Source organism: Ambystoma mexicanum, chromosome 9, assembly GCF_040938575.1.
Source record: "Ambystoma mexicanum isolate Mex_15411 chromosome 9, UKY_AmexF1_1, whole genome shotgun sequence".
Lineage (NCBI taxonomy): Eukaryota > Metazoa > Chordata > Amphibia > Caudata > Ambystomatidae > Ambystoma > Ambystoma mexicanum.
The window spans coordinates 365145155-365158332 of record NC_090931.1 but is presented as its reverse complement, the minus strand read 5'-3'; the positions used below and the strand labels follow the sequence as shown (position 1 = coordinate 365158332).

Genomic DNA, 13178 nt, shown 5'->3' with positions numbered 1-13178 from the left:
TTTTCCCTTGTTACCTCCCTTGCCTTGAGGCGCTTTGAAACACATTGTGTATAGGCACTATATAAATAAACTATCATATCATAACATATCATAAGGGAGGAATGAACCTTTGGTTTAGACAAAGGGCTCCCTGAGATATGAAAACCTCAGTATATTGGGTGACTGGTTGAGCACCATCTGAATGTTCACTCTAACTTGCTTAGGTGCTGTGCTCATTGGGCCTTGCTGGGCCTTTCCCGTCAAGGCCACACCCATCGGGTAATGAACAGCGTCGGTCAGGAGATCAGAGGTGGAGTCAGAAACCTGGTTATTTCTCCCAGTAGTCTCCCAATTGTCTCCAAAATGCTTCACAGCCATTTCTTACAGTGCACGCAGCCAGGTCCAAACCACACAAGGCAGCTGTGCAAAAGAAGGTGCAGCGCAACACAATCCCAGCCGCAAAGTCGATTGAACTTGAATCAGAAATAGGTGCATGCACCCCACAAAATCCGGTCTACTTTTGCAGTACCTCTTTGTGACTTTTCATGACATACGTAGTATGTGGGGTGGAATTTTCAGGAGAAAACCTGTGGAACACTTGTGGAAAAGGTGCACTTTAAAGCCCATTGGTACTTTAAAGTGCATTAGTACAGTAACATTGGTCAAAACGACCAATTGCATAGTATACAGAAAAGTCCACAATAGCCTTTAGGGCAGGCCTGTTTCTCTTATAGGCCAGTGTGAGCCGGGGCAGCTCCTAAATTTGTCCTTGTAGGCTACTATACTAAAGGACGGTCTATATGTGTCTCAAAGAATCGTTTCTTTTTTTTTTTTTTTGATCTTATGACTGACAACTATTTGGTATGGTTTTACTTTACTTTTAGGATGCTAGAGACCCAGAGACCCAAAGGAACCCCAATATCAAGGGTTTAAAAAACATTTGCCTAAGGTGCCTTGGGCTTGGGTGAGTAGCAAGCAGAACTTTCTGCCTCCATCGTCAGGATTAGGACCTATATATATCCAATCTCAGGACAAATGTAGGCCACTTTGTTTAGAATGTATATATCACCATGGGACACTGTCATGAATAAGCAGTCCCCGTGGATTAATGGACATGGGCTGAGGTGTAGTGTTTGCTGAGATACCTGATGAGCCTCTTGTCCAGTTGTTGCCTTGGTCATTCATGATTGGCTCATCAGTAATTGCGTTGCTCTGTTACTGTCTTTGCAGGATTTCCGGGAATATGTGGGGTTTGCCACTCTTCCTAACCAGGTCCATCGGAAATCTGTCAAGAAAGGGTTTGAGTTCACGATCATGGTGGCAGGTAAGTGCAGGGTGAAAAAAATCCTCTGCGGTACAAAAGCTGCAGCTTTTCTCTCAGAAAGTCTTCTGTATCATTCCTCACCAATTAGCAACCTATTATGTCTTCAGTCTTTGACTTTACGTTCTCTTATGCAATCTATGCATTATCAATAATAAATCAATACAAATTTCAAGTGATGTTAGGTGACTAGGATTTATACCCCTCACTACTGCCATTTACATGATCTCCAGGTGCTTCGGCAGATCTGAAAGGGAGGCGTTAGGCAGGGGGGGAGAAAGGAAAAATGCAAGATAGCTGTGTTGATGTGTACAGTTTGGAAGTACACTGTGTGTGCGTGTCTGTATCTTGGTGGTATAATTATAATGATGATAGTAACAATAATAATGATAATAATAATACAAATAATTATTCATTTTTATATAGTGCTTCATGCCGGATTCCTCCCACGTTTTAGCATTGTAATATTAAAGCTTTATAGACATAGGGAGGGGCATTATTACAGGATAATGCCTACCCCAATGAGCTGGGAAAGAGCATTATGCCAAAGGATAATGACCCCACCCGAGGTAACTTTATTAGCATAATATATATTTATGGTATGGTATGCAGTGCAGGCGATTGCTGAAAACATAATATTCCCTGCACCCGTTTTATCCTTTTACTAAATGTACCAACCTCACACATTTGCAAGTGTTGCTAAGTGTTTAGTAGCCGTCAAGCAGCAAGCAGTGAGGCCGGGGATATTAACTGCTGTACTGGAGTGCTTTGGATGGAATCGTTTGTTTTCTGCCATTTTTACCTGGTGGAGCGGCGATCTACTATCTCGCCTGGAATAATACAAAGACCTGAATGCCGCGCGCAGTGTGTGCGTTCACAACTGTTCCTAAGTGTTTAGGAGCAGTCAAGCAGTCGGCTGCTCGGTGGTGAGAAGAAGAGAAGGAATACATCAAAAAGCTGCCGCCAGTCATTGCCATAAGGTAAGAGACATCTTTGTAAGAAGCGTTCATACGATTTGCGGTGCCTGGCAAAGTGAAAAGTAAATCCAATAATTATAATATACGGCAGAAAAACTCTAACACCAAAAGCAACAGCGCCCTGTTGGCCACTGTTAATGAAAACTGAAAATTGACTGAGGAGGGTGGAAACAGTAGAGCTTCTGATGCCCCTCTCCCTGCTGTAAGTAGCACTCAAACAAGGGGCAAGATTAACATTTATTTTCAAGCAGAGGCTACTACGGTTAAGGGTATTGAATTGGCAAATAGATCTGACGATGGTGACAAGCACACCGATTCAAGGACAGTTCACAGCGGAGAACATAACAGTACAAAGCCCTCTGCAATTGATGACAACTCATTGTTAGAATTGTGCTATTCTTTACAAAATGGGATTGCAGTAGTTAAAACGGCTGGCAGTACTAATGCTTCTAACAATACTTCTATCTGTCGAAGAGGTGGTGGATGAGGCTAGGCAGGCGGCTAGTCAAAGACTGTCTGCATCTGCTACACTATATGCTCAAAGCGAGAACCGGGATTGTACTCGTAAAGGCAATGACAACATTTCTGAAATCCACATTTCTATGGCGACTCTCCAGTTCACAGTAAATATTCTACTTAAATTGTGTGGAAAGATGCGCAAAGACATCACAGCTTGTGTAGACATAGTGATGCGACTAGAATGTGCTTTAGATAGAAATAGAAGTAAGGAGACAAGGCTAGAAGAAAAAGCAATGAGAAGGATGCTTCTAAAGTCGAGATAAGTCTTCAAAAGATAACTCTTACATGGAAGATAATGAAATGTCTTAACTAACAAATCATCTGAGAATCTGAGACATATCTGACAGCAATGGTGGAAAATGAGACAGCAAAAGGCACAGTGCTCTAGAATCAATCAACAAAAGGCTAGTAGGGGCCATAATGGCTTTGAAAACTCTAATGCCACCTCGACTGGCAAAACTGCCTCTAGAAAGCTAGGAAAACGGTATATCGAAGAACGAAAAGGCTAACTAAAAATGCTGGTACCCTAACTAGCTGCCTGATAAAGGGTAAAGTAGCTGAGCTAAAGCCTGATTCAGGCGATGTTTCCGAGGCTGAATCATCTGCCATTGATTTAGTTAACAGCTGTGTGATAACTGATGATAGATGCTCTACTCCTGATCAAACTAAAGTAAGATTGGACTGTGGTACTGATGCTTCTCTCACAATGGCTGGGTTTGGGTTCAGGCATGTCATCCATCACGCTGATGTGGTTTGTAAATCTTTTGTGATAAAATGGCTATTTTCCGATAATTGCAGTAAGAGAATTAATAGGTCTGATTAACAACAGTTACTACAGCTTATTCTGCCTCTACGTGTCATTGATACAAGAGATTTTGTCTTTGTTGAACGCCATAGCTATGTTAATTCCAGCGTCTCCCGAATACACTGTCATTCCGTAGATACTGTGGAAATTATAAGATCTCGCATTGCAAACTTCCTTAAATTAGGATATGATTTGGATGCTAAGTGTGATGCCCATGGTACTGTAATATACCATGAAAAAATCAAGCTCTTTGGAACCCTACAAATAACCACAAACACAGGTTATGAGAATAGTAACCAGAGATTCTGCACAGGATGCCTTAAACCAGTGGAACTGGCTTTCTGTTTTTTGCCAGTAAAGTCTACAGTTCGACCATGAACTTGTAAAATTTCAAGGTGGAACACTCGTGGTTATAGCTATCTTCTGAGCAGTGATGGATCTTTGGACATTTTGATGGCTAACAATATCTTTTTGTTACAAGAGTCTTGGCTTATACCCCACTTTTATGTTGAAGGTTTTCAACTGTTTCAAATTCCTGTTGAGAAGGGCTAAGCTTGTTGACACTTTCTTAGCCATTATATCATTTTCACACCAATGATCAGACCCTCAGAGTTAAAATTGGGAAAGCTAAGGAGATTCTTAGTTATAAACGTCTTTGATCCCCCAGGAAGAACTATCACAGAAGGGATATTTGAAAGTATCAACGAGTTATTGAATGATTGGATTTCACAGGTGAACTGTGATATTGTATTACCGGGAGGTGATTTCAATGCCCACTGCGTGGATAAAGAGGTGATAATAGAATCGTAAAATGTTCATGTTAAAAGTATTATGCTCCAAACCACAGTCAATAGAAAAGGAAGGCTTTGGATGGACATTAATAAAAATCAGGTGTTGGTCATGTGAAATGGTCGCACTAACGGCAACTGTCCAGGTAATACACATGGGGAAATAGTAGCGCCAAGACTAGGCTCGACTATTTTTTTTGGCAGTTGTGATATTTTGCCTTGTATAGCAAATTGAACGTTAACAGGTGTAAATATTGTGAGTATGCTGTTTTGACAGTTTATATCAGCCCAGGTGATTGGGTTAACCATTTGATACAAATTGGTGATGTAGATCTCAATCATGGTGGAATCACGTTACCTGGACTAGTAAGAAAATTGACAAGGTTAAACATTTTAAGAGGAAAATAGATAATGATTGGCTGATACAGCTGTAGGGAATTTCTGCAAATGAAATAGAAAAGTGACCGAAAGAGCTGACTGCTGAGATCACTACACAAAAAGGAAAGTATGTTTTTTTTTAATGCACAAATTGAGGGCAACATATTTGACAACCTATAAGGGATACCAAATGAGTTAATCATGTATTTATTAATTTATTTTCACCTTTGTAGCAGCGCTCTCAGCCCTCGAGCATCTAGGCGCTAGTTGCGTTGTCAAGTACGTAGTAGTGCATTCAAGTCAATTAGGCATAGGTATATTAGGAGCAGATCAGGTCACTCTATGTGAAGAGCAGTGTTTTCAATTGTCTACGGAATGCCCAGTAGGATTTCTCTGCTCTCATGGCAGGGGGAAGTGAGTTCCAATACTTTGCTTACAGGACGGGGAAACTGGCACTGCCAGCTTCAGCCCATCTAAATGTTGACTTTACAAGTCAGTGGACATATGTGTATCTGGTAGGTCTTGTAGATTGTGCTTTGGTGAATTTCTGGGAAAGGTAAGGCAGGGCTGAGTTGGAGAGGCACTTCTGGGCAATGGATAGATCTTTGAATGTGATGCGCTCTTGAACTGGGAGCCAGTGTGCGGCTCTTCTCACGTAAGAGATGTGCTTGCAACTGGGTATGTTGAGGGCGGCCCAGAGAGCATTGTTCTGTATTACCTGTAGTTTCTGGATATTTCTCTTGGAGGTGCCAATAAAGAGGGTGTTGCAGTAGTCTAATCGTGATCCAAAGACAGCATTGGCAATGGTAAGGCAGCGGTGGAGGCGATGGAGTTCATGTGATGCGAGAGAGAGAGAGAGAGAGGTGCCAAGCTTGGCTCCTTAGGTCTTTACTGTAGACGAGACCGGAAGAGAGGTACCATTGATGGCGAAGGCAGTGTAGCGATGGTCAAGGTTATTTATGCGAAAGAAATGAGGGTGGTTAAAAATAAAGTCCTGCCTCCCCCTGAAATAGTTTTCAGGGTGCGGAAAATAAAGAATAAGTATTTTAGCTGGGTTAAATGGTGGAGATGCTCGTACACAAATGCATTATGGCAAAAGATGACTGCTGCATTAAGAAGCAGAGACACCGGAAGTATGTGGCAAATGCTTGGGTTGGCCAATGGATGCAAAATTAAGAGTGTAACGAATCCCATTAGTGAAGCACATTGGGGTGAATATATCATTAAAAACCTTAGTGCAGAGAGACATTATTATAATAAAAGTGCTTGTTGCATTGTTCTACTTATTGACAGTCATAGTAGCAATCAGGAAGTTAAAACGATCCCTGGCTCCCGGGCCAGATGGCCTTGCCAATGTAGTTCTTATGAGTGACCTGATGGTCTGGGCCAAGATTCTGGAAATACTGTTTTGGGAGGTTTGTGCCAAAGGAACCATACCTGACTCCTGGTTGGAGACACTCAATATTAGTACCCGTATATAAAAAAGGCTCCCATTTGATACCGCCTAACTACAGATTGTTATCGATGTTAGACATTACAGGTAATTTTTGCCTCATTCTGTTTGAAAGCATTACAAACCTGGGCAGAGAGTGCGCAAGTACTAGATACCTTCCGACAGGTTTTAGGACTGGCTCCACCACGACGCAGAACCTAAGGCTTGTTAGTTCCAATAACAAGAAAGACCAAAAGTAAGGGTAACCCTGTGCTATTTGCCATTTTTGTGGACTTTTAAGAGGCCTTCGACCCTGTCAACAAAAGCAAATTGTGGTTGAAACTTGAGAAACTAGGCTGTCCCGAGGAGTTAATATGTACGTTGAAATTGCTGCATGTTGACACCTACATTGTGGTGAGGTTGAGTAGCGAAAGGGGCCATCACTACCCAAATACCGACCAGTAAGGGGGTCATACAGGTTTGTGTTTTGACCCTTCTGCTATTTAGGCAATATCTGGCAGACTTGCCTGCTAGGCTGCGAATTGTACAACATTGTCCTCCTATGGTTGGAAGGTTGCATGTTGTTTGCCTCTCATATGCAGATAACCTTAGACTGTGTGATCACATTTTTTCAGGGATGACTAGAACTTTTAAAGAACTTTGGACATATGCTAATGATAATGACCTGTACTAAACATGGAAAAAAAACAGTTATTTTTAAAAAAAATGTTTGATTTGATTTAATTGTGTTACAATTTTTACAAAATAAATAAATCCAACCATAATAACAGTTTGTTTGTTCTTTCTAAGTTGAAACCGAATAACTTTCAACTGGAGGGCCACTTTCACAGGTTCAACCTCTTCAGAAACAAGGAGAGTCCAATGGAGCATTTTCTGTTGTTACCGCTGGCCAATAGAACCCATAGGCTTTCTAGGTCTAAAGTACGATAGTTCTTCAGTGGCTCGACCAGAAAGCGATGTCTAGTCGCAGTTAGGCTAGTACATTCAAGGATCAAATGTTTGGTAGTTTCTACAGTGTCCGGTGCTTCACAATAGCGACAGTTGTTTGAAATGGATTGGTTACGAATTGACAAAACTTTGTTTGTTTTTAGTTGATTCAGTCTGAACCTTAAGAAGGTTCTACTTAGCTGTTTGTCTGGAAACTTGCAGAGATATCCACGCACCTCGTCAAGTTTCATCGGCGTATCGGGTAAGTTAGCTGTCGGCGAGTAGTTATTTGCAACTTCCAGAGTGTTTATCCAGTCAGCTTCGAAGAGTTTCTTTGATACCTGGTTTGGGTTTTGTATCAATGTATCCAGAGTGGTATCTAGTTCTTGAAGGATGGAGAGGTTAAGCTGGTCCCATCTGGTCAGCGTTGTGTTGTTCCCGGACTTGATTTCTCTCCGAATAAGGAGCAGAACTTTGTTTTTTGGAGAGTTGGAGACTTTACGATACAGCATGACGGTGGATCTCATTTTTAAAGCCAGAAGGGAGGGTAGGCAGAGTTCACTTCTCATCAGGGCTATTGGGGTAGAGGTAGCCAAGTTCAAAGCCCCTTGCCAGATTGAGTCAGGGATCAGAGGCATCCGTGCCATAGATCAGGACAGGAACACCTTTAGATTTGTAAAATCTTATGATGGGCGTGATGGAGAATCTTCAATGCTTCCTATCCACTGCTTTTGCCTGCGCCGTCAGCTTTTTCAGTTTTGACCAAAGGGACTTGTGCATGGCTTGTTCCTCCTTTTCGTTGCTGATCATGATGCCCAGATATTTAAAGGCGTTGACTATTTCGAGCATCTTCCCTTCGCCATACCAAGAACATTTTTTTTTTCTTGTCGCTGCTGTTCCTAGAATTAAGATTTTAGTTTTCTCTTTATTCAATCTTAAGTTGTTTTCTGCCACGTAGCATGTTAGATTGTCTAGTTGGCGCTGGAGGCCTATGGGGGTTAGGTCCATCAAGATAATATCATCTGTGTAGAGTAGTCGCTCGATTTTTGAGCCTCCTATCGAAGGAGGGAAACATCTGATCAGTTCCGATGAGTTCTTGTAGTCTGCTATGTATGCATTATACAAAGTGGGTGCGAGCGGGCATCCCTGCTTTACGCCTCTTGATGTCTGTATTTCCCTTACCTTCAGAGGTGAGTCGCACCCATATTGAGGTGCCATGGTGTAGGGCTTTTATGGGCTCCAATATGTGGCCAGGACAGTCTAAACTTTCCAGTTTTTCCCATAATCGTTGTCTGTTGACCTGGTCGGAGGCCTGGACCAGGTCAATGAATGCCATGTAGATAGGGGGGCGGGGCCTGCAGTACTTTGGCTTTCAGGGAACTTAGGAGGAGAATGTTAGTTGTTGTTCCGGAGTTTTTGACGAAGCCATTCTGGAAAGGATACACAAGGTCAGAGTTGATAATCCATCTTTGGAAGACGTCCAAGGCCAAGGATACAAACACCTTGCCCATGACGTCCAGGAGGGTGATCGGTCTATAATTTCCCGGGTCTTCTGTCGAACCCCTCTTGAAAATAGGTACAATAATGCCTTTTTTCCAGGACAAAGGGATACCCTGAAGGCGATTACAGTTGTTAAAAATCTTGCTCATTATGGTTTCCCACAGTTCTGGATGGTTCTTGAGCTCTGCGTTGCAGAGACCGTCCGTCCTGGGGGCCCTCGAAATGTTCAGTTTGTTTATTTTGAGAAGGATCGATCCTTCGTCGGAAGGGATGTTCCATGGTTCGGTGTCGTGTGCTAATGTTCTAGTAGCAAAGCCAGACGAAAGGTTGTTATCAGCTATTGGCGCAAACAGTTTTGAGAAGTGGGTTAGCCACTTGGCCTCTCCTATGTTGTTCTGGATGTCTCTGGTCGTTTTATTTAGAGTCCCCTTGATCAAGCTCCAAAATTCTTTTGATTTATTTCCATATATGGCTGCCAGCATTTGTTCTGCGTCATTCTGATATAAATTGTGTTGGTAGTGTCTGAGCCAGCTCTTGTACTCACGGACAGCCAATACCCACAAGTTAAAATTTTCTGCAGTTGGTGTTTTGGAATAGATTTTCTTTAGACGACGGTGGAGCTTTCTTTTTTCCGCAAGGTCGCTGTTGTATAGGTGGTTGTGGGCAACTGTAGGTTTATGAGACTTTGACACTGGGATCAAGAACCTGGTCAGCAGTGGGGTGTAGTCCATGGGCGCCACTGATGTTTGTTCCTGTAGTCCCACCGTTGTATTGGGAAGGGGAATAATGGAAATCGATGTCTTGAAGGCCTTTATCCGCTATCTTTACCCGATTCCTGGTTGTCAACTTCTCTAAAGGGATCAGGTATAAGAGAGATTGAGGCCTGAACTTCTTTCCCTCTGTGATGAGGAGGTTATGATCGCTGAACGCTGTCCGCTCAACCCTGAAAGTGTGGATCACGGAGAGGAGGTCCTTGGAGACGAATACATGATCGATCGTAGCGTGCTGGTCTCCTCTTTCCCACGTGGGAATCTCAAGGTTAAGGTTAGGACGAAGCCAATGAAGGTTATGCAAGTCCCTTGTTCTCATGAGGTGCTCGAGAAGTTTCTCTCTTCTTCTTGCAAGGAGATTTTTGTCTTGCTGTTTGTGTTCTCGACCGATCCCTTCACATACTGCATTAAAGTCGCCGTTTATGATGATGTTCTGGCGCTGAGTTTTTTCGTCGGTTTCGTCGAACAGGTTTGATAGGACGGTTTCAAATTCCTCATTAGATGTTATGTCTGGGTTCCAATATATATTGAGTAGAAGAGTTTTCCCCTCGTTAGGGGTCTGGGAGGGCTCCTGGGTAAGTGTACAGTTTAGGATCATCGCCTGGACCCAGTTGGGTGAGACCAGGACTTTGGTCGCGTGAAACCCGGATACCAATCTGAGCGCCGTGATGAGCCCAGCTGATGGTCGGCCCATCACCCCTTTTTTTGCTGCTGAGTAAATTATTTCATACCCATCCAATTGGGGTTTAGTTGTCAGCCAGGTCTCCTGCAGACACAGGATATCAAAATGGCCTAAGTTGACGTCCGTGATTTTAGTTAGGTGATCAAAGCCACGCGTGTTCCAGCTTCCTAATTTTAGGCGGTTGCTTAGGCCTGTTGTGGGTCTATTTTCCTTTTTCCATGCATCTTGTGGGTTGGTTCCGTCTTCAGTTGGTGGTTGCTAGTCTTTCCTGTGCGGTATGTGTCTTCCTTGTGCCAAGTCCTAGGCCTTCTGTTTGCCCCCTCTGTTTTTTCCAAGATATTCCGTGGTGCAGGTTTCTGTAGTTGATGTGATCTTCTCTGCAACCGGGCTGGAAATCGGTCAGACATTAGCTGTCTACTGGGTCGATTGTTTGGAGCGTCGAGATCCACTGCTGGGGCTGTACGTTCTCTTGGTTTCTCGTTAGTTCAATTATCATGGGACAGGCTTAAATGGTCCATCCTGCTGATCTAGTTGATGCGAGAGGTACCAAACTTTGTTGTTGTGGTTTTTGGTTCTCTCGAGTCCACGACTGGTCGGGTCGGTTATTCAATTTGGTCGTTCAAATGGTTGATTTCTGTTAATTCATAGCCGAGGAACAGTAGGTATTCCGTTTCTTTCATCAGTAGAAACTTAATGATTTTTGATTTTAGATGGATAAATGAGTAGTCCCTTCTTCCTGATGTTCTGGGTTCCACCATCCATAAGTCATTATTCCGAATTTGTCTTAGACTTGGAATTTGGGCCAGCACTCTCAGAATGTTGGTTCTGTTCAGTGTTTCTTCTCCGGCCTTAGAGTTAACCTTTTTCAACCTGATAATACACTCACTTACAAATTTTTTTGTTCGGACCTTTGGGTCCCTTTCTCCCTCTTGCCTTATCGAGTTTTTGATGATCGTTGCTGCACGGTAATTCTGGGAGAGAGGTTGAGGTCTTTCTCTGGATTCGTCTCGCACACTGTGTGTGAAACTTTTTTGGTCAATTATCCTCTCAGAATTACAAGGGCTTAGATTCACAGACCGAGATCTGTTTCTTCGACTGGAGGTATTTGCTATTTTAATGGGTAGGTTGCCGATTTTTTTGTTTACTGTTCAGTTTGTCAGGTTTTCTGTAGAATGGCCTTCTTTTTTTGAACGTTTTTTTGGTGATGGCGATTCCACTGAAGATTGGTCGTGCAGTAGTACTTTGATAGGCGGTTCTCGTTTGTCTGGTGAAGTAAACACTTCATCGACTTTCCGCTTTGTAGTTTTTTTAGTACTAGATTCGAAGTCGATTTCATCGATCGTCCGATCGGTCCTCTACGATCATTATTGGGTTTGGCACCTCTTCCAATTCCGTTAAGTTTATTGTGATCGGTTGGTGGTTCAACAAGATAGGGTTTTCCATTTGAGGCTTTGACAGTTATGTCTCAGATTCGTCCCACCCGCTTGTTTTTACTCTTTGCTCTTTGGGGACATTGTAACGTCACAGACTTTTTTTAGATTTTTCTTTTTACCAAAATGTACTGCAGTCTGTTGCTGGTTAAAGATGCCGTAGGAAAAAACCTTCGGAATTGTGTCAGGTCCGTTGGTGTTTGACTTCTGGTGACCTGCCGGTTTTGTATAGGAGAAAGGGTTTGTCGTTGGAGGGTTTGGTCCAATAATGCTTGTAGTTCGGTTGTCCTCTTGGTTTGTCTCATTATCTTCCTCTATTATCGTAATTATTGCGCCAAGAGGATCCGTCAGACTTTCAGGTTCCAAGACACTATTATTGTGTGCTTGAGAAGCTACAGCGTCATGTTGCTCCAGAACTACTGATGGAAAAAGTTCTGGGTTTGTTTGGGTAGAGTTTGACACTCTGTTGCCTTGTTCCCCCTGTGTGCCATGCATAAGTGGCGAGGTTCCGGAGAGGGCCAATTTAAGTGATTGGTCTATTCTTGTAGTCAAGTTACCATCGATTCCAACGATGAAGCCTTCAAGATAGTTCAGCTTTGACTGCATTGACGCTATTAATGACGTCTGATCTCGTAGTGTCATTGATGCTCTCGTAGAGCTTGCTGAAGGGAGCGAGCGCAATCGTCACCATGGACATGATAGACAGCAGGTCTGCCTTTTTTTGCTGCTGCATCAATTGGGGTGTCAGGTGGTCACCCTCACTCAGTCTTCGCAATTGTGTTGGAGTGCAAGAAAGGTTGGAGCAGCTATTTGGTCCGCTGATTTTGACTACGTCGGGACTTTTTTTCCTGGGTGTCGGGGACTTTGTAGTGCTTGCTCTGACACAAAAGGGCTCAAAGGTACGAACGAGTCTGGTCCCTTTTGGCCGGCGTCGGGCGTACTCCTTCGGTCATTACCATGGTGGATCAAGTTCGCACTAGTCTCTGCGAAGACTGGGGTTTGGCTTTCATTTGGGGGTATGATGCTTAACCCCTCGACTCCTTTGTTTGATGGAGCTACGTCGACACCAGAAATTAAGTCAGACAGCTGGCTGACCGTTTCCGTTGTTGGTGTAAATTTAAGAGTACAGTGCCATTTTACCACGGGGAAGCCTTTCGCCGCTGATGGCGGCGTTTGTGATTGCACTGTCCGGGGTGTTTTAGAGTGGCACCCTGTCAATGAGTTTGGGTGGGTGACAGATGACTCTTGTTGCATTAGGCTGTCCAAGATTTCAGTATCAGAGAGTTCATCTTGGGTGGTCCACCGATTATCTAATTTCTTCTTGAAGAAGTCGTTCAGGGCTGCCACTGTAAGAGGTTTTGCAGGATGTTTCTTAGGGCCCATTTTATTGTGTTGCGGAACCGTGGGTTTCGTGATCTGTCTCTTTTTACATTTAATGTTCGTAGGGCAATGGTATTTGATGATGTACATTTTGGTTGTTAAATTCTGATTGTCCCCAACTGACAGTTTTTTGTCTAAATTTTTAGATTGTGCAGATGGGGGTTGCCGGACAGCCATAGCCTGGACTGCTTGGGGTATTTCCTCAAGTGGTGTATTAAAGGAGGGACTCCCCAAGGTTCCGGGCTCTGTCAATGGGACCTCCTCCCTGT

The 13178-nt window shown here is 43.3% G+C and overlaps 1 protein-coding gene across 5 annotated transcripts in view; it reads left to right on the top strand.

Moving 5' to 3' along the window:
- Nucleotides 1–13178, top strand: part of LOC138488071 (septin-4-like) — a 470714-nt gene that overhangs the window by 297412 nt on the left and 160124 nt on the right. For all 5 annotated transcript variants that reach the window (XM_069614798.1, XM_069614799.1, XM_069614797.1 and 2 more), the window contains one exon: nucleotides 1210–1303. In XM_069614798.1, coding sequence (XP_069470899.1) covers nucleotides 1210–1303 — 94 coding nt within the window. The remainder of the gene's footprint in view (nucleotides 1–1209; nucleotides 1304–13178) is intronic.